Source organism: Stigmatopora argus, chromosome 9, assembly GCF_051989625.1.
Source record: "Stigmatopora argus isolate UIUO_Sarg chromosome 9, RoL_Sarg_1.0, whole genome shotgun sequence".
Classification (NCBI taxonomy): Eukaryota; Metazoa; Chordata; class Actinopteri; order Syngnathiformes; family Syngnathidae; genus Stigmatopora; species Stigmatopora argus.
The window spans coordinates 17,315,876-17,336,310 of NC_135395.1; the positions used below are offsets into that span (position 1 = coordinate 17,315,876).

A 20,435-nucleotide genomic window follows, 5' to 3' on the forward strand; every position below is an offset into this window, starting at 1 on the left:
GAAGGAAGTTTAAACGCTGCTGCTGCTATCTTGCCTAAAGTCAAATGGGATAGCTTGACCCTGAACAGGCTAAGCTGGAGAGAAAATGGCGGCCGGACGGATGATGGAGATTGGAGTGCATGCTCCCGCAACAGGGGGATTATGGTCCTCAATTTCCTGATCTTGTAATCTTCAGGCTATCCTCAGCATTGTCCACGGCACCCTGCTAGGATTCTGCTGGGGGTCGCAACGCGTGGCCAGTTTCATTGTGTTCGGCCAGGCATGAAATTTTGGTTCTAGCGAGACGAGCTAGCCATGTTTGGTCTCCAAGCGGCGGGAACAGCGGTCATATTGGAGCCCCAATATCTATCACCTTCTCAGACACGCAGACCAAATATCACACGTCACGTGTTTGCCGGGGTGCCGCCACGCAGGGGTGCAAATGGGTTTTGGCTAAAGTGTGATGGGGAAGAAATAAACATGAAAAATTCAAGCTCAACACATTGTTCTCTATTGATTTGGGTCTGCGAGTCGATTTAAAGGTACATGGTCGATTGGTCGCCGGTCTTTTGATCGCCGGTCTTTTGGTCGCCGGTCTTTTGGTCGCCGGTCTTTTGGTCGCCGGTCTTTTGGTCGCCCGTTGTCGCAGTCAGGGTGACCAAAAGACCGGCGACCAATCGACCGCACACGGATTTAAATGTCTTTTTTTCTTTTTTAATCAAATTGAACAAAATTATCCATAATTTAAGTCGTATTACAGAGTTATTAGCAGGAAAATTGGGTTTGCGAATCAGTCGTGCTGCGCAAAATAAGGTTGCGGGCAAATTGGGTATACAAATTTGATCTTTATCAATAAATTGACATCATAAAGAATAGTTGAACATGATCATTGAGCTGTGATTGTGATTTTCTAAGATTTTACGCTCTTTTTGGATTCTTTCACTAATGTAACTCTAAAGACATCATTTTGTTGTTGTTTGTAGACTTTAATTCTTACACCGCCATTGACGGTAGTAGACATCCAATCCATTTGAATTGTAAACTTTTACGATGACAATTTATGTGATGGGATGGTCAAACATTTTGGAGGCTTTATAGCTTGATCTGTCTAAAAATTCCAACGCCCACTCTACTTAATGTCCAATGCTTTTTGTCTTCCAAGTCAAAGTCGTCCCTTTAATCTGTAAATATTGCACTCCTTGCTACTCATTCATTTGGTGCATCCCAGCAAACATGTTCCAACTGTGAGGATCCTACATAATATCCATCATTTCCAACGAGCATAGCGTCTCATGTGATTTAACGCTAAGCTTTGTATAACACCAATGCGACTTTCTAAAGTCAAACGACCTTCTCGTTCTCGGATGGGAGAGTATTACTGAACTTTGCGGACCACAAACCTCCAATCATTTTAATGAAGCGCCCGGGCCGAAGATAAATATCGACATATGGTGACCTAGAAGATGAAGCAAATATAAACTTCAAAGTGAAAATCCTTGCCCCAGAATCATCGATGCTACAGAATCCATTCCCTAATAAACTTTGCTTCAAAAAAAAAATTGCGTACCATGTGAAATCCTGCTGTGATTTTACGGGATAGCATCTTTACGATAGCACTCGCTCACCATGCATTTTAAATAAGAGCAAAAAAAAAATGTATAAGAAAAATTCATAGCAAGGCAATTCAGTGGATTGCACGACATTGCCTAAAACGACATTATGAAAGCGAACGGCGTAGATTAGTATGCTAAAATAAAATATAAATGATGTTCTGGCTTCTCGGAAGGGAAGAAAAATGATCTCCAAAAAATGATTTACACGTTTCCACGGAGCAATAATCCTCAACGCTCGCAGTCTCCAAAGTTGATTGCGGCCAGCGTTAAAGTAAGGCTTCCTTTTGGCCCAATAAACTTTTTACTTGAGATGAAACTACTCCTTGTAGTGCTTTAAAGCTTTAGTCAAGTAACGCGGTGCCCACGTGGCTGTGGAGGCTCAAAAAAATGAATGATGGTTCGATCCCGCTGCGACTGTTCCGCCGAGGCTTGTGACATTCGCTTTTAAACACTGGCTTTCGCTATCATAATTAATAACATGCCTCAAGTGGCAGTGGCATTGTCCATTTTAAGCTATGGCGCATTTCATAACGTTTTTTTTAATCACTATCAATTTGCTCGTCACATGACTAATGGTAGACCTCTCAAACTGTTTAAAGATTGGCTCATTTAAAGCTATTTCCAAAGCTTTAAAATACTCCATTCATTCACGGCCCTCGCGATTACTGAAATGAGTCCAATTGACGACATTTTAAACATCCCTCAATACACCTCGGCGTGTGTTTCTTTTACCACACGGAGCAAATTAGCATTGTGCAACTCTGTGATGCCGTAAATTGTGAATTAATATGCGCACATGGCGCTAACAGCTGTTGCCGCCGCTTTCTTCCTGCGCTACAAAATCCAAACGATTGAGCGTGCGACGTAGACCTGTTCTTTAATTCAAAAGGTGTCAAACATAGGGCCCCCGGGCTAGAGGCGGACCGTTAGGGGCCCTGATCCGGCCCATGGGGGGGTTCTGCCTGATTTATAGCCCGTTCATGCCATACATACTGAACTGAATGCTTTCTTTTTCAACACGGGTGCTGGAAATGTAGAATTTTGTAAGTTATGTGATTGGATGCGCCCACTAATGCACTTTGCTCAATTTCTTAACCGCAGTCATATTCGTTCTTTCGCCCTCCGGTAGCTTATGAATCAACAAGGAACCTTAAAATGCCCCAAAACCAGCAGGATGTAACCTGAAAATGGCCCAAAAATATCTTAAAGTGAGCAACACCCAGGAAGTAGCCCAAAAATTCCACTAAAATCAATAGAAAATCATCCAAAATATACAGAAAATACCCTGTACAAGTACCCTAAAATGACAAACAAGTGACACAAAATTGAATGAATAAAAGTTGATTCAGCCAACATGGATAGGACATCTAGCGCCATCTATGGCGGCCATTAAGTTATATTTTATGGCCAAAAATTAACTGGTCCGGCCCACATGAGATCTAGTTGTCACGAATGTGGCCTGCAAACTAGAACTGAGTCTTCCCTCGATTATCACGACTTCACTTATCACGAATTGACTTTTTCGTGAATTTTTTTTTTGCTATTAAATATTAATTTATTTTTGTAAGTTCATAAAAATGTGAAAATCCCGGCTGAAACTCGTAAGCGGAAGCCACTCTTGCTACTACGACTCAGCACTGAAGGAGTAGTTATAATAGAGGTGACCCTACTTTGCAATATTTCAATTGTTGCGGCTATGTCTAGTCTACATGAACCGCCATATTCGAGGGATTACTGTATGCCAATAACGACGAGTCCGAGACATTTTCACCCATCTCTGTAGACCTCTCATCTCCAGATCCAGTATCTATCTAGGCATTGGAGTGCATTTTAAAAAGCAATCAACTCAAGAAACCCTGAAAAGGGAGCTAAACTAGTGAATATGTGAGGGAGTTCAAATACAGAAAAACATTTGGTTTCCTGCCCGCGAGTTTGTTTGTTCACGTGTAGATAAAAGGAACTCGTCCGCAGTGTCCAAATAATGCATGCAGGTGTCTGTTTGATGTGTTTGGCTGTTGAGCGGCTACTCTTGAGGGTGAGTGGCGCGCTCAAAGGACGTTTGTACTCGTATCAACCCCCATGAAAAGCAACACGCATTCAGATGGGGAAAGAGAATGCAAACTTTTGATTTTTGGTGGCGCAGTCGCTCAAGATGTTCACCGAACAATCAGTGCCTGTTTATCATTGGTCTCCCCCGACTCCGTTTGCGAATCCGCGTTTCCCCGGTGGCTGTCGTCAACGTGATTGGATCTTAAATTCATTGTCGTCAACCCTCGCCCCCTCCCGTCCTTTTTGTTCCATTCTCCCTCTCTTCCTAATTAACACCTAGCAGAGACTCGAGCCGTCTTCGCAAACCCCCGAGGACAGGCGACGGAATACGAGAACGAGGCGAATAATAACGGCGAAAAAAAGAGAAATCAAATCAAATACACCCCTGATTGACGCACGGACACGTGGCCGAACGTAAGACGACTCTCCGACGGCCAAATTAAAAAGGGATGTCGCGGTCAAATGTAAACGCGCTAAAACGTGACAGCAACCCAATCACGGGATGAAGAAGAACGTAAACAAGTTTAATGAATTCGCAGAGTGTGTGGTTGCGCGTTTGGGTCTATGTACTACATATGTTGGTGTGTCGGCCTCTAGAAACCATCTGTCTTGGCGGACCCAACAGGGAGTTTCGGGACAACATCAAACGTTGCCACTAAAGTGCATCTACTGTGTGCATGAATGTGTGAACAACCAAAGGGAATGTTGTTTATTTTATGGCTGGAGGCCCGGCTGATGTGATATCAGTCCCAGTTCTTTATGTGCGTGTATATATGAAGACTTACTGCTTCGGTCCAACGCTCGAGGGAAAAAGCGCAGTTGTAGGAGCAAGCAACTGTATCATGCGACACCAACATGCGCCGTTTGTTTTGGGTTTTTTTAAACATTTGTTATGACATGGCCAAGAAGACAGAGTTTGCGGGCAGATGTCACAAATTTGCGAGTCCCGACAAAGAGCGAGTTTCCGCATTAGGAGAGCGGATTTATTACAGATATCGATTAACCGCAGACTCCCGACATTACAGACACGTCGCAAAGCACTGAGTCGACAATACACTGAAAAATGGCTGTTTATATCCACGACACTCCACATCCGTTAATGACTATTGACTGGCGCGTACTCTGGAGAGAGAAAGATGGACAGCCGAGTGCCATCCAACACGTCCTCGCCGTCTAAACCGTACTGCGCGAACAATCAAAGGATGAACATTTGGAAATGTTTAGGGAGCCACCATGGCCTGATTTCACCTCAACTGAGCAGATTTATGAATTTAAGAACAGTTCCGACTGTTAAGGTTAGTCGGGGTATTGGTTATCTTTTTAAAATTGCATTTTAATATGTCTTAATGCTTCCCATATACTTTGCCTTTTACTTTTGCTACTGTAACCAAGGAAATTTCCCGAGTACGGGACTAAATAAAGTTCAAATCCTTCCTCTCGTTTACCAGCTACCTCTACTTGGTAATCAGCCCTTGTGTGTCTACTTAAACCGTGTGTTTATTAGTCTTTTTCGGATTGTCTGCCTTGTTTGCTTCAGGCAATGCTCTCCATGTTCCTCTTTTCCCTATTTCTTCCATTTCAGGTTTGATTTTTGTTATTTATTGCTAATTCCTTGTTATTTTCTAAAGACTTACACGTAACACTTTACGTAAGAGGGACTTACCGCCACCACCTCCGAGAAGAGTCCGGTTAGCTGAAACACAGACAAGCGGAACCAATTAGCATTCATCATCAAGCGCTCCATTCGTCAGAAACATAGCAAACAATCAGAGAAGAAAGAAACTGTGGAATACAAATGTGCTAATATGCTCTCCGATCTTCAATTACAACATGGCAAATCCCTTTTTTTCCCTTGCCATTGTTAAAATCTCTGTAAAAATTGCTGTGCATCATACATGTATTGAACATGTGCAAAGGTAATTGTAAAAACATGCATAGACTGAGAATGATGCAGCGTTCCAAAATATTGGAGCCGAAAAATTGATTCATCCAAGACGGGAAAAAGAGAGTCATCCCCCCAAAAAGTGATTTAGTGAAGTCTTGTAATCTTGTCTGAGTTGAACACAACGGTATATTTCTGATTAACAAATGGCCGTCTTACAGTAGAATGTTTCAGAGAAGATATACAAAGTTTCAGGGTTGGGGTCTTTGAGGTGGGGTCTTTTGGTTTTTGATACATGTCTTTTGTTTTGTTGCTCTATGTAGCTGGTCCTTGTAAATTCCCATTGATTTCACCTGTTGTTTCCCGCCCCATTGTGTCTATTTCTATCACTCAGTCCTAATAGGGAGTAACAGGGGTGCGTTACAGGTTTAGCATTAAGTGGCTAACGTTTTCTAGGTTTTGTAACAAAAAATGTCATTTGAGATAAACACATACGGAACCCTATCGTCTTTACAGCCTTGTGATTTTACGACATCTTGCCCAGATTCAAGGCACCCAGTTTAGGCAACCTTAGAACATAACCCAGATGGTTTCATGTTTTAACAATTGCTACGTTGCAGGTTAAGTGAGGCCGGGCACAATCCAGGCAAGCTCGAAGTACCGCATTTATGGTTCCGATTTATTTTTAACACGGCGATATAATTAAATTACCAAGCTCTGCTGGTGTAATTCTGCGGCTAATAAGAATCAGCGGGCTCCTTGTCCCACTCCATAATGCCAGGCCAAAAAGTGACCGAATAAACTCACGTCGGGGTTATGAAAATAACTCTAAGAGGCATAAGGCAAATTATATTGTTCCGTTGGTCTGGCAGACCCCAAAAAAGCCATACTGTGTGGATTTTCCCCTCGGTGTAACGATGAAGTGGCCATTTTTTTTGTCTGGTGATTTTTTTCCAAGTAGGCCAATGAAGGATTGAGGCGAGTGACCTCAATGACCAAATGATTTCCTCTTCTCTTCAAAGTAAGCCAATGCACAGAGAGTGAAATTTTCCATCATTACAATATGTCTGGCAGCGCTACTTTTGCGGGGGAAAAACACTCGCGGGAGAACATCCCGTACCAAAATTTACTCTTAAACGGGGAGTGGATTTAATTTGATAGGCCGAGACAGTTACAGACAAATGCTAAGTGGATAATGGCCTCACACTGGACGCTTAAGTTGTAACTCAACGGGGACACTTCTGCTTTGAGTCATTCTTTCCCAGCTGTGCAAGATGCTTCAGACAAGTTACTGGTTTCAAAGACAACATCGCAGTGTTTTTTTCATTATCATGATGACGCCACTCTGTGTTCACCGTCCCCTGATGCCTCATTAATTGTATTCCCCCTGCATCAAGCTTATCGCTCTAATTTACAGTCGGATTTGGACAGAAAGCACTGAATTTACTTCACTTTTATCAAGTCCAGTCTTTTCTGGAAGCGCCTGATCAAATCCAGGACCGCTGAATTAAAAACTTAAGCATAAACTCCATAAATAGCATATTTTCTCGCATATTAGCCGCATTCGCGTATAAGCCGCACCCTTAAAATTGCCTTAAAATCGTTGAATTTTACCACAGAAAATGAAATTTATTTTAAATCTTTGTTTCTTGCCTTAAAATTGTTGAATTTTACCACAGAAAACGAAATTTATTTTAAATCTTTGTTTCTTGTAGTATAGAAGATAATAAAACTAAATTATGTGTGTTGAAAAACAAGCAATGCATTGTTTTGCTATCTTGTTGTCATTTACTGAACCATTGCAATTTAATTTTGTACAACCTCTGAATTTGGATGGCCACTTTTTTTTTGCAGTACTTGGCGTAAACATTTTGATAATCAACAGGTCAAAGATTCGATTGATTCCTCTATTAATCGTTGTAATTAAACAATACATGGCAGGTTGTTATGTAAAATGATAAACCACACAAAAGGCCCAAAATAAGGTCCAATTAACATTCAAATCCCACTCAAACGCCATCATTGTATGTCATATAAATGAAGTCATTATTAACCGACTGTTTAAGATGGAATCAACTTTAACATTTATCTTGACTGGCCCAGAATGTCATCATCTTACTTTTAAATCCCAATAATGAACTCGTCCTCATTCTTTGAATTATTACTTTTAATCACCGCTTGCGAAGAAAAAAAGCGTGAAAGAGGCTTTTAGCGGACGGACACAAAAAGACAAAAGAATGCAAATTAGTGTTGCATTAGTGTTGGAGTCGCTGGGTAACCATAGCGACGCTACAGCCCAAAGATTTCTAACCAAATCCTCATTAACTCCACAGCATCGGACAATTGTTACCTCACCTAATTCCACGCCAAGCCCCCCTGAATCGACCCCTCCTGCCCCGCATGACCATTTGTAAAAGTAAAACATTGTTTTTCTTGTTTTTTTAACAGTAGCAGACATACTAATCGGCCTAGTTTAAACGGCGGCGGCTAAATAAAGTGCGCTAACATCTGCGGCCGAGACGCACCAATTATCGCATCGGGGTGATAAGTTATACGTGTTCGCAAGGAGGGCGGGGAGGCGTCGGGGGACGGACGGGGGAGGCGGAGGCGAGGAGAGCGCGCCGACAACGCCGAGATGAAGTGAAAGGGAGTTGGGAGTGGAGAGAGAAAGACGCGGGACTAAATTTGCCTGGAACATAAAACAACAAGATGGAGTGGATTTCTTTCTCGGGAGGTAAGTAATCTAACGGAGGGGGTGAGGAGGGGGTGAGGTGGAAAGGGGGAAGGGAAAACAGGGGGTGAAGGCTGGAGGGCTTTGAGAGATTGATGCCCCACTGAAGGACACGGGCTAAATACCTTAAACATGATAGGAGGCGGGAGGAAAGATGTTGATTTGACAAAGAGGATGCAGCCGGACAAAAAGCTCCCAACTGGTCGGTGGATGGCAGCGTGTTTGAAAAGGGGGATTCAATTAGGAATAATGACGGTGATTACAGTTGTTTTTTTAAGGCTGCAATCTCTTTAACACAGTGCTTCATTAAAACCGTATTTTCTCTTTGCTATTCTGCAGCCTTCCACCTTTTCTCCTCCCTCTTGCCTGGGTGTTATTCCCAAAAGCCCCAATGCAACTTGTTTGTGTATTGCTGACTTCGGTCTGCTGCTCCGTGCCCCCCCCCCAAAAAATCACTGCTCTCTGCCTTTTTGGGGGGATAAAATTGAAATGGCTGTCAATCCATTGTGTCCTCAAAGGAAGGAAAAAGATCAAGTTAATGACGCACTTGTAGTGGTTAGCGCGTCGGCCTCACAGCTCTGGGGTCCTGGGTTCAAATCCAGGTCACGGCCAACTGTGTGGAGTTTGCATGTTCTCCCCGGGCCTGCGTGGGTTTCCCCCAGGTACTCCGGTTTCCTCCCACATTCCCAAAACATGCACGGTAGGCTGATTGGACACTCTAAATTTCCCCTAGCTATGAGTGATTGGTTGTTTGTGTCATTGTGCCCTGTGATTGGCTGGCCACCGATTCAGGGTGTCCCCGGCCTCTGAACCAGAATTAGCTGGGATAGGCTCCAGCACCCCCCACGACCCTAATGAGGATAAAGCGGTTCAGAAAATGAGATGAGATGCACTTGTAACTTTTTTTTGTTAGGCAGCAGAGTCACCAGGTTGATAGTGATTTTTTTTTAAATATTTACTTACTTATGCATTCTGCTCCACTTTTATGGAACATATATTAACTCTAAACATATGGTCATTCTAATCAGGCATTTCATTCATTCAACATAAGTCATGAACTACTCAAAGAGTTCCAAAATTCACAACCACAAAGCCAACAAGTGACCTTCGGACAAAACGTAAGCCACGCCTACTGGCGAACAGCCAATCGGGACAATTTCCAAATTTCTTGACCCATCCAAAATCAAACAACCTCTATAGCAATTGTATTTCTTCAGAATACAGTATTTTTACTTGTGGCCAATCATTTGCATGTTCAAACTTGTCGTCATTTCTCGTCTATTGTGTCTTTGATTGCGCTAGTGGGCAGGCATTAAATATGATCATGCAATATTCCTGGAGATGAGACGTCATAAAACATCAATGAAGTGATGTTTCTGAAGTCAACGGCGGGAACTGACTACTGATTCAGTTTGATCTCGTCTGCATTAGGCAAACGTATTCGTACTGTGCACCAATGAGAGGAGAGAACAAGGCTTTTCTTTAAAAATGACTTTTGTACCAGTACAAGTGTGAAAAATAAAGTGGCAGAACTACTGTAGAAATTGAGACCTGATAGTAATCCATTGCCCGTCTTGGAGACGGCTACAGTAAATACGCCGTATTTCCGTTTATGTGCTACGCCTTGTTTTGGTAATTCACTTGTCGCTTTTATAAAGCCATTGGATTGGATTGGCTCCCATTATGCACGGAGGTAGCTCTTGCTTATATTGCTTTAAATATCCTCAAGCAGTTTAGTGCATTTGAACACGGAGGTAAATAATTGATTTGGATGTTGTTGCTTTGCAAAGGCGGGCATGTTGACATCTTGTGCGTTTTATGGCGGATTGTAGATCTGACTTTATGATCAACGCGCTTTCGCCGTGGAAGGATGGCCAACCAATGTTTGCGCTGATCTTAAAATGATTTTAAAAGGTTAGTGCTCTCACATGGACAATGGTAAAAGAAAACGCGTACGTTTTGGGTAGTTAAATTGAAAATAGAGTGGCGCCGAGTATGTTATGGATCAACCACGACAATTCGGGGATCGAAAAATGCTCTTTTTGAACTTCAATTCGTGGAAATGCTGAAAATGTGTTTCTGCATTGCCACAAAAACGTCATGTGTTTTGTATTATCGAATATTAATGTACAGTACATGCTAAAAACAAATAGGAATGTAGAGAAATAAATTAGCAAGCTAATCTGGGATAAAAGTTCAAGATGAAAATACATAAATACACAGCATATTTCTCATCTTTAGCTATTTTTTTCCCTGCCGTCGAAAATCAAAACAAATCGCAGAGATAGTGACATAACCAATTAGCTTGGCAGGTTAACCACCGCAACGACTGGCTTATCCGTTGACAATAAATCATTTTGGGATACGACTGATTCCGCGAGTGTGTTTTATCTGGAATTTGCTCGGTTTTGACACAAACATGATTTAACCCAGTTTTACTTAAGAAAATAATTGCCTTAGCTGGGCCATTAAGTTGATACCGTGAGGGATAACTAGACCATAAATTACAGCAATACAGTCGTCGCGCTAATCGTTCCTGTAGGAATATGTCTGCCGTATTTTTCATTAACGGAAGTGCAAAAGCAAATGAAAGAACTCAACCTGATTTCAAATGACAATTAGCAGTGCTCTTTAATGTTTGATTCTTAATAGCGCAGCAGAATATAAAAATATAATCGTAAGTACAAGCTCTCGAGTCACGGCAGTCGAGATCCGTAAAATCAATGCCTTGTCAACGCCGAGATGATTTATTTTGTCTCGTCTTCTATTGAGCAAAGGAGTGGCAAATGACGTGCGGGAATGTCACGATAAATAGCAAACAGGGAACAATTCTTCCAAATAATGCCCAATGGCTCGCTTTAAATTGTTAACTACCCCGCCCAATTGTAAAGAGGATGCATTTAATCAAACCTATTAAAAAGACAGCTAGCTCAATGCTAATGCATGATGCGAAATCCAATAGAGAGGCTAACGAAACTAGCATAGAGGTCAACTGTTGATTCTTTAAGCTTGATTTGATTGTTATCTACAGTAGACGACTTTAAAAGTTCATAAAAAGTTCATTTTGACGCAAGTCACCATTATTTTTTATGTTGCAATGCTTTCTGGGCAGTGACGCAACATGGCGACGATGGCTTTAACGACTATTTGTTAACGATGACCTCAACTGTTGAGCCTTTCCAGTTCGAGCCAACGTGAAAGCAAAACTGCTTTTGTAAACGACACATGAATTTGATACCCAACAGTGGCAAAAACTCCGAAAATCCCTTTATTTGTTGTTTCTATAGCGCCAGAGGGTGCTTGTGATGACTTTGCACCCCAGCCTCATCCTCAACGGGCCCAATCAGGTCTCAATGGCAGCCTGGAGGCGTGCCCGTTAAAATGTTTATTTTTAACTTCGCTAGAAAACGAATGTTTATCGCAACCTGCTCTGTTGGGAGTGCTGTTGTTGTGCACCGCACACGGCACCCAAAGGGCCCAAATGTACTTTGGTGAGGGCCCAAAGGTGCACTCTGCCATGTGTCTCCTCACAGGCGTCCATTTTGGACCAGCGGAAAGAAGCGATCCGCAGATGGTGTCGCCGACTGCTTATGTGTTTTTATTCACTCTTCTATTGTTTTTGGCAAGCGTGACACACGCCAGGCTACAAACTCGGTGCACGTCACCCTCGATACGCGTGTGCGCGAGTGTGTGCGTACCTGTCAAACTAACGTTCAGTGAGATGTTGTACTCAGTGGACCGCGGCGACCTGCTGACCCTGTAACAGAGCTCACAGCGCCCGATGAAAGCAGCGACGCCAAATACACACACAAGCGAGCGAACACCATGTACAGATGAAAGCGCATACATTCACCCGGGTTGCAATAATTACACGCGGAGGCACATTGGGGTATCACGGGATCACGCTACGCTTCAGAACGTTGTCTTTCTGACATTTATCGGCAACCCGAATGGACTGATTTTGTCGCATGGGAAGCTAACCCGACTTTCAGCATACAACAGGGGTCGGGAACCTTTTTGAAAGAGAGAGCCATAAACAATTCCTATTTTCAAATGTTATTCCTTGAGAGCCATACTCGCCATTTAAAAGTGAAAATACAAGAAAATGTACAAATTTTCTTAGCCATTTTACCACTTTTCAAGTACAAAAAAGAATTCTTTTGACAACATTGTTACGCTGTTGCTAATCAATAAATATCAATGAGTTCAATGACTATCAAAGAGAGAATGAATGCAGAAGACTCTAATGAAAAAAAAATCAATGCCACAGTGACAACGTGGCGTTCCTATTGGTGCTCTCTCTCACCGCCGGTTTCCATATTTTAGTTCAGAGCCATCAAAAGAGCCTCATGTGGCTCCCAAGCCATAGGTTCCCTACTCTTGATGTACAAGATAGCACACATGCAAATCAGTCTGGCATTCTGTGCTTTCAGGTCTGTTTCCAATAGACTAGATTAGAACTTTATTTCATCCCGTATTCGGGAAATTTCTTGGTTGCAGTAGCAAGACAGACACAGAAGACATTGTAGACCTAGTTAAAAAACTGGAGCCACACACACAGGAACTCCACAAGGTGGGACCTCCTGCAGACTGAGGCTGAGGCATGTGCGGTCGATTGTTCGCCGGTCTTTTGGTCGCCCCGACTGCGACCAAAAGACCGGCGACCAAAAGACCGGCGACAAAACAAGGTAAAACAACACGGTCTACGCATCAATAAAAGCCAACAATGGCCATGAGCAGTTTCACTGAGCCGACATGTTTAAGAGTGTAGAAGATTTTGTATGTACATGCGTTGTCCCTTTAAGAAGCGACGTCCATCAGAGTCTTAACAAGTTCTCCAACAAAAAACAATAAAAGTCTGGGAAATTTTGAGCTTTTCTTGAGCCTAATAATTACTAGGGAATTAAGTATGACTAAATAGTCATTCGCAGTTTGTATTTAGGGAATTTGAGCAACGATTTAAATGGTCATTATCAATAACCTTCCGGGCGACCAAAAGACCGGCGACCAAAAGATCGGCGACCAAAAGACCGGCGACCAATCGACCGTGTACCAGGCTGAGGTTACCATACAGTCCCTCAGTAGTCTGGAGGTTTTAAAGATCATCTTCCTTGCCTAGATCTTCCTAAACTGTCCTATCACATTATCAGCAGCAACGGAGAGGACGGTGGGGGGCTTCAAAGCACACAAGCAGCCCACCAACCAAAACAGGTGGGACTAAAGCATCAGAAAGGGGTGGAACGGCAAGTCTTTTCTACGTTCTTGGGAATTTTACTTGGTGTAGTGGACAGTGAACAAGAAGCGTCTGGGCCTTTTTTTAGTCTTGTTCGAACCATAATGGAACACCAAAACTAAACTCGAGCTCAGACACTGTCAGAAATCTTTTGAACGGAGGTTTAGCATTTGTTCTCTTATCAAAAAAAACACAATGTTAGATTTTTTTTTACCACAAAAACAGCAGTTATCGTATGGTCAATATTTTTTTTTCATGAAGTTCCAAAGCGACGACAAGCGACGTTTACGTTTTATCTGCGCTTCTGTGATGAGTTCTTTGAGATTCCGTTTGGGCTCGTGTAGCCAACCTCTTATGTCAATTTGAAAATCCAGCTTTATCCCCAGCAGATTGACTTACCGTGTATCTTGTACACGGCCAAAGAAAGCCGGCCGGGCTGGATTGTCGTGCGTGGCCTTAATGATTAAATGTCATCTGGGGAAATGCGTGTTTTGTTTTCAGTTATTCCCTCAAATGACAAACCAGGACATCCAGATTTAAAGCCTTTTGATATGATTGAAAATGCTTTTGCCACGGTTATCAGTTAATTCACATTAGAGCATTAGTAACACCAAATTATATCAGTAGGCATTGCTTAGAGTCTTTAGAGAGCTCTCATTGGCTGTAATTTGACTATGCTAGAGGTCCAGCGAACAATTGCCGTCAACCCTCCCAGTCCAAACGGATTGGACGCCAACAGCCATCAATGGCATTGAAAGGAAATATAAGTTAAGTGCTGTGAATTTTTAAAACATGAATATAACTTTAGTGTTATCTCTTTTTGTTTTTAATTATTTTAATTGTATTAACACATTATTTTACCATTTAATCAATTTAGAATTGGATTAAAACATACATTCACATTGTAAAAAGCATCAATAATAAAATTGATCCCCCAAATGTAATAGCCACATCCTGCACAAACACACATTTCTATAATTACCAAAAGTAGTCACTGTCAGATAGTTTACTACTACAGTAATACCTCGACACACGAGCAATTTGAGATAGGAGTAAAATTTCGAGCAGATATTTATCTTGAGATAAGAGACTAATTTTGATATACGAGCATACAGCGGACGCGAGAGGCTGCTCATAAGAACATCATGGCCACTCCCTCGTGTCATGTCTCTACGAGCACTGGGCGGAGCATCGCATTTTTTTTCCCGTTAGTCAGTGCAGAATGGCGGAGCTTGCTCGATAATACGAGAGGAGTATATACTACTTGTCGTTGGCAAGTGGTCGTGCGTTATTCTATTGTGAGGACATTTTTGTACATCATTTTGGGAATGTTTTGAAGGGAAGACAAAAGCAAACAACCCTCGATAAGTTCCTTTTAGCTGCAGCTGAATGTCAGGATGGAGGCGGGGCAAATAGAGCCAGCCCGGGAGAAGAAAGGTATCAAAATGTCAAACAAAATTAGAATTAAGTTTAGTGCAAGGGTTAGGGTTACTCTGTTAATAGATGGCGAATTAGAACAAATAAATATCCTGTTTTGGGTGTTTTTTCAGAGGGTTGGAACGAATTCATTTGTTTTTAGTTCATTTCTATGGTAAACGTTCATTTGAGATACGAGTAAATCGACATACGAGCTCAGTCCCGGAACACATTAAGCTCGTATCTCGAGGTACCACTGTACAGTAAAATATTTTTTTAAACGAACTTAACGGCCTATCGTCGTCAAAGGCAGACGACGAAGTCACGGACAAACGCAGGACGTCGACACAAATGTCCGTAAGGCGCCGTAACCTCGTGACGGATGAGCGGCAGTTTCAAAGGAAACATCCTCGGGGCTGCGAAATCTGAACCGTGATATAGCGAGGGATTACGGCGACACATGCGCACACGGACACTAAATCGGGTAAACTACAGGCACAAGCGTGCAAAGTGATGTGGTTGCGCGCACTCGCTCAGGACCAGACGAGTGGGAGGTGCATTGAGGAGGAGGAAGAGGAGGAGGAGCAGGAGGAGGCAGCTAAGTGCGCTGAAGGTGACCAAAGTTGCTCCTGGAAGCATCACGCTCGCGTTCTCATTCACAAGTCTTTTGCGGCGAGGAGCTACACCAGCCGGCGTGGAAAGTCGGACTTTTCGGGCGCTCGGACGCCGCTATTTCGCGCTCGGGGAGGGACACTGCGCCCTTTGACGAGGAGGAGGAGGAGGAGGAGGAGGGGGAGGAAGAGCGAGAGAAAGAGGAGGCTGCACTGTGGCGTGCGCGATGACGAGACGTTGTTGTGGACTTGCGAGGAAGCCGAGCCGACTCGAGCGGACCGCCGCGGCGAGGCCACTTGCTCCGAGGTGAGTGCGTCTGAGAAACGCTGCGGGAGGAGAAAAAGCCTGCTCGTGGATGTGGGGGGGCGGGAAAGGTGGGCGCCAAGGTAGGAAGCGATGGAGATGCTCTATTTCAAAGCTTAATTCTTGATTTTTTTTGGTCAGGGTATTTTTCTTTAATTTTTTTGGTCTGGGCTTTTATGCTGAACATGAAACGTGTACTCGAATACATTTGATAGTCTACTTATTGCGTGTTTGGTTTTTTTTTTGAGTTGGGATGATTAAAGTGAGGCGGAATACTTTGAGGAATTGTGTAGGTTTTTTTTCCTTTCATCGGTGCAGCGAAGGTGTGACATAAATGCTGTGTACGTGTGTTTCCCAACGGACATGCCCTTCTTATGTTCCACTGGCAGCACCTGCAACCTCCCTCTCGCACGCCAAAACACGCACACACCCCTTGCGCGAGCTGTAAACACGCGCTGGCGTACGTACGGTCGGCGGATTAGTAGGCATGGCGCGACTTGGGATTGGAATGAGATTCGCACGGCCGGAGCGGCGCAGGACGTGGGATTAATGAAGTAAGGCGGAAATGGAGAAAGGAGAGGACGGATGGACCGGTGGATCTGTGATGGACTGATTAAAAAAAATAAAAGGAGAAGAGCGATAGGTCGGATGAGTCGGGGTCGCCGGCGAGGGAACCGGCGGCACGGAATGCGAGATTAAAGCGAGGGAGCCAGATCGCCAGATCGCGGGAATCCGGGTCGTGCGGTAAAGAGAATGTGGTGAGAATGAAGAAGTGGGAAAGGCAGCAAACGCTCTTTCACCATTGGCCCCCCTGCCCCCGCCCCCCCTTTTTGATCTCCTCTTATTCAGATCCGACAGAAGAAGATGAGCGCCGCTTACATAACGTCCCGTTTCCGACACAATTAAAACAAAGGAGAATGGTTGACAGAATCTCAAATTTCAGATTAGGAACGAAGAAAAATATCTGTCTTTGTGGCTCGAGAAGGCGTCGGTGTTTAATGGGCGTTTTAAAAATGTGGCTTGACTTTTGTGTGGAACGCGAATAGACGTGGCTTCCCGGCGGTCCCGGTCTTTTACGGTCTGCAAGAGAATTAGTTCTAAGAGATTAGACCGTTAAACAGCCCGTGCACTATTGTACCGGCGAATTAGCCGGAGCAATTAGGTTGCCGGCGGGATGTACGAGGTCAATTTCTGGTTAATAAAAGGAGGGTCTTGGAGAAAATGGCCGTGAAAGCCATAGACGACCAAGGGATTAAGCTAATAGATGCGTAAAAGCCACATACGTAATAGTGTTGCATGGAAGGTCACAAAGTTCTCAGGACGGGCGCTTAGGACGTTGGCCAAAGGTTTTTGTCGTTTGATGAAATGGAGAGAGGGCAAGAGTCGTGGAAACTGGCCTTGAGGAACGTCAACTTGGAATCGGAAACGTTTTCTGACGGGATAGAGAATGACGTCACGTTGGCCGGGACGACGGAGCTGGAAAGAATCTTGGAAGAATCTTTTCAGGGATGTGCGAAATGTAGCAGGGGAGGTTGGGAAGTGCGCCAGATGTCACGGCGATAACTTTAAAGGAAGAAAAGACAAAAAATGTCATGTGAAGTGGATCTTTTCTGACTTTCCACATGCAGCATGAAAGCTGCTTCTAATGAATTTGAAGTCTTTCAACTAAGAAAGGTGGATTTAATCAAGTCAAACTTCTCCAACGATAACTTCAGGCAAACTGACGAAGCGAAACACAGTGAAATGACGTCTGCTGACAGTCAACAACAATCAATCATGACTTAACGGGGTGCTGGAGCCAATCCCAGCCAACTTTGGACACCCCGAGTTGGTTACCAAGATACAAACAACCAATCCCTCATAGTTAGGGACAACTTAGCAAACAATTAGCCTAGCTTGGATTGGATAACTTTATTCATCCCGTATTCGGGAAATTTCATTGTGACAGTAGCAAGAAAAGGCATACCGTATTTTCACGACTATAAGACGCACTTCAAAGTCTTAAATTTTCTCCAAAAAAGACAGAGCGCCTTATAATCCAGTGTGCTCCATATATGGATTTTTTTTTTTTTAATGTGTCATTCATTGAGGGTGCGCCTTATAATGCGGTGCGCCTTATAGGCAAGAAAATACTGTAGTTATAAGTTAGACAGTACAGTCGCAAAGGCAGCAGAACAACAAAGCAAAAGCACAAAGTACAAAGCAAATCAAAGTCAATGGAAACTGGAAAATGGTTTGCATGTTTTTGGGGACGTGGACGGAAGCCGGAGTACCCGGAGAAAACCCACGCCAGCCCGGGGAAAACATGCAAACCGCACAGTGAGGACCAACCAGGGATTGAACCCTCGATCCCATAACTGTGAGGCCGACACGCTAACCACTTTAAGGTGCAAATGGTGAATCATTAAGAATGCATAATCCGTTGTTATCATAATGACTTATTTTCCTTTCTTCGCATCATAATTTACAAAGTGTTTTTCCCACAAAGGGCGATTTTTTCTCGTGAAAATGGAACTCGATATCATTTGTCTTTTGGAGTCTCAAGGTGGCTGGTCTTTGCGGACGCCAGGCCGCGGTCGGCCTTCTAATTTGATTACGCTTAATATTTTGATGGCTGTAAGAGCAGCTACGCGTCCCCCGCAAATTCGTGGGCTCGCTCGCTAACGAGTCCGGCTCAATTCTTCTCAAACGTCGTTCAAAGGCCAGCTTTGCTTTGAGTCCACATAAGGAGGACGCCGGAGAATCGGACGGGAGAGAAAAAGAATTGCAAATGGCAGCGGAAAAATGAAAAGGAGGGGAAAAAGCAGATTTTTAAGCACGGCACGTACAACTAGGGCTGCATTACGCAAGATGAACAGGATCTATCTAAGTGCAGCTTCATGCCACTGTGCTCTTGGTGGCACTTTATTGGCTGTTTCACTGCAAAATATGGATAACAGGAACTCAAACAACTATTTAGAACTACATATATCCACTACAAAAATGCAAGTGGGGCAATTTCCCGTCACAATATGACACATGCAGATTGTAGCTGTCGATATCTCATTACCGCAAATAGAAATGACTGTATTACATGAATTATTTTGTACAAAATGAAGCCCAAAAACACGACTTTAAAACATTTTACCGGTTTAAACAATCATTCATTCATTTTCTGAACCGCTTTATCCTGACTAGGATCGGGGGGGGGTGCTGGAGCCTATCCCAGCTGACTTTAGGTACGAGGCATTGGACACCCTGAATTGGTGGCCAGCCAATCGCAGGGCACAATGACACAAACAACCAATCAATCATAGCTAGGGGCAATTTCGAGTGTCCAATCAGCCTACCATGCATGTTTTTGGAATGTGGGAGGAAACCGGAGCACCCGGAGAAAACCCACGCGGGCCCGGCGAGCACATGCAAACTCCACACAGGTGGACCGACCTGGATTTGAACCCAGGACCCCAGAGCTGTGAGGCCGACGCGCTAACCACTCAGCCGCCACGGTTAAAATAGGGAGTGCAAATATTTATTTTAATAATCAGGTCAATAGGTGACAAGAGAATAATAGAATATTCAAGCTTTTTTTTGGCAGAGCTAAACTAAGGTGTTTTCTTTCAAAAATAAATCACTAGTTTTTTTTCCCGTGTCGAGTTGAAGGCCACGGGTCAACGGCGAAGACGTCGCGCGCTGTCAAGAGGAAGCGGATGCCCGTCGGGTTTCTACCCGCACTTTGAACAGGGTTGTCTACCGCCCAGAGGCTCTACCGTGACCTTCGTTTTTTGAAAAAAAGCACCTTTGTGATGTCTGCCACTCGCTATTTTCCCAAATAAAATCCTACCTTAACCGCCGCCAAGACGGTAGCGTGTCGAAATGACCTCATGACGGCCTGCAACTTTGTTAAAGCAATGACATTCAACATAAATACTTCATCGAAAAGGTAAATAATTCATCGAGAGCAGGACCGGGCAGTTTCTGAGCCTATCGACGCTCAGGCTTCGGCGAGCCGTTAACGTTTCCTTCGATGAAAGATGCGAGATACGAACGAGGCTCCCTGCGAGTCAATGGCGAGCGACGAAAAGTGTTGTTGTGCGGCCTGTCGAAAGGAAAGAGCGGTGGAACATCGCCTTTTACCAATTGAGCTCATTGGATTGGCCCGCTATTGATCGGCGATTGGATTTTCTGGAGACGGAAATGAGAACGCTCTCGTATTGTGAGAGCGCCGCAAGTCGTCATCGGTTGGACCGACTGTTAGGAACGTCGTGCTAATATTGGCCTTCGGAAAGCCGCTAATCTTATTTCAACAATGGCCATTTGGCCTTGGAAACAGATGTGCCACACTAAGTTATTAAAACATGCGTCCTGGATATACAAAAATTCCAAAGTTAAAGTTTATGGGACTAAACTATATGGTATATTTGTATTAGGTTTCTTAAGAACCATCAACGGTTAAGACAAAAGGATTAAAAAAAAAATTTGTACTTTAACTGTACCAGAGAAAGTTTTTTTTTAAAAATTGATTCATCGATATATCGTGATATTACATTGCGTTTTTTGGTTGAAATGAATATTAGGTTTACATTCTGTTCTTGAAATTAAATCTCATTATACTTATATAATGACAATTAAAGCATT

At 43.4% G+C, this 20,435-nt stretch overlaps 2 protein-coding genes across 3 annotated transcripts in view; one reads left to right on the forward strand and one right to left on the reverse strand.

Moving 5' to 3' along the window:
• The window catches only part of macrod1 (mono-ADP ribosylhydrolase 1), a 123,507-nt gene that overhangs the window by 43,818 nt on the left and 59,254 nt on the right, over nt 1–20,435 (reverse strand). The window contains 1 exon segment of the mRNA XM_077609655.1: nt 5,305–5,334. Within this exon segment, the coding sequence (XP_077465781.1) occupies nt 5,305–5,334 (30 nt within the window).
• flrt1b (fibronectin leucine rich transmembrane protein 1b) overlaps nt 8,145–20,435 on the forward strand; it is a 44,653-nt gene continuing 32,362 nt past the window's right edge. Inside the window, exon 1 of one of the 2 annotated variants that reach the window (XM_077609648.1) lies at nt 8,145–8,257. The gene's annotated coding sequence lies outside the window, so the exon portion shown is untranslated. Of the gene's footprint in view, nt 8,258–15,042; nt 15,822–20,435 lie in introns of those variants that run through there. The other variant, XM_077609647.1, reaches the window with a different exon arrangement.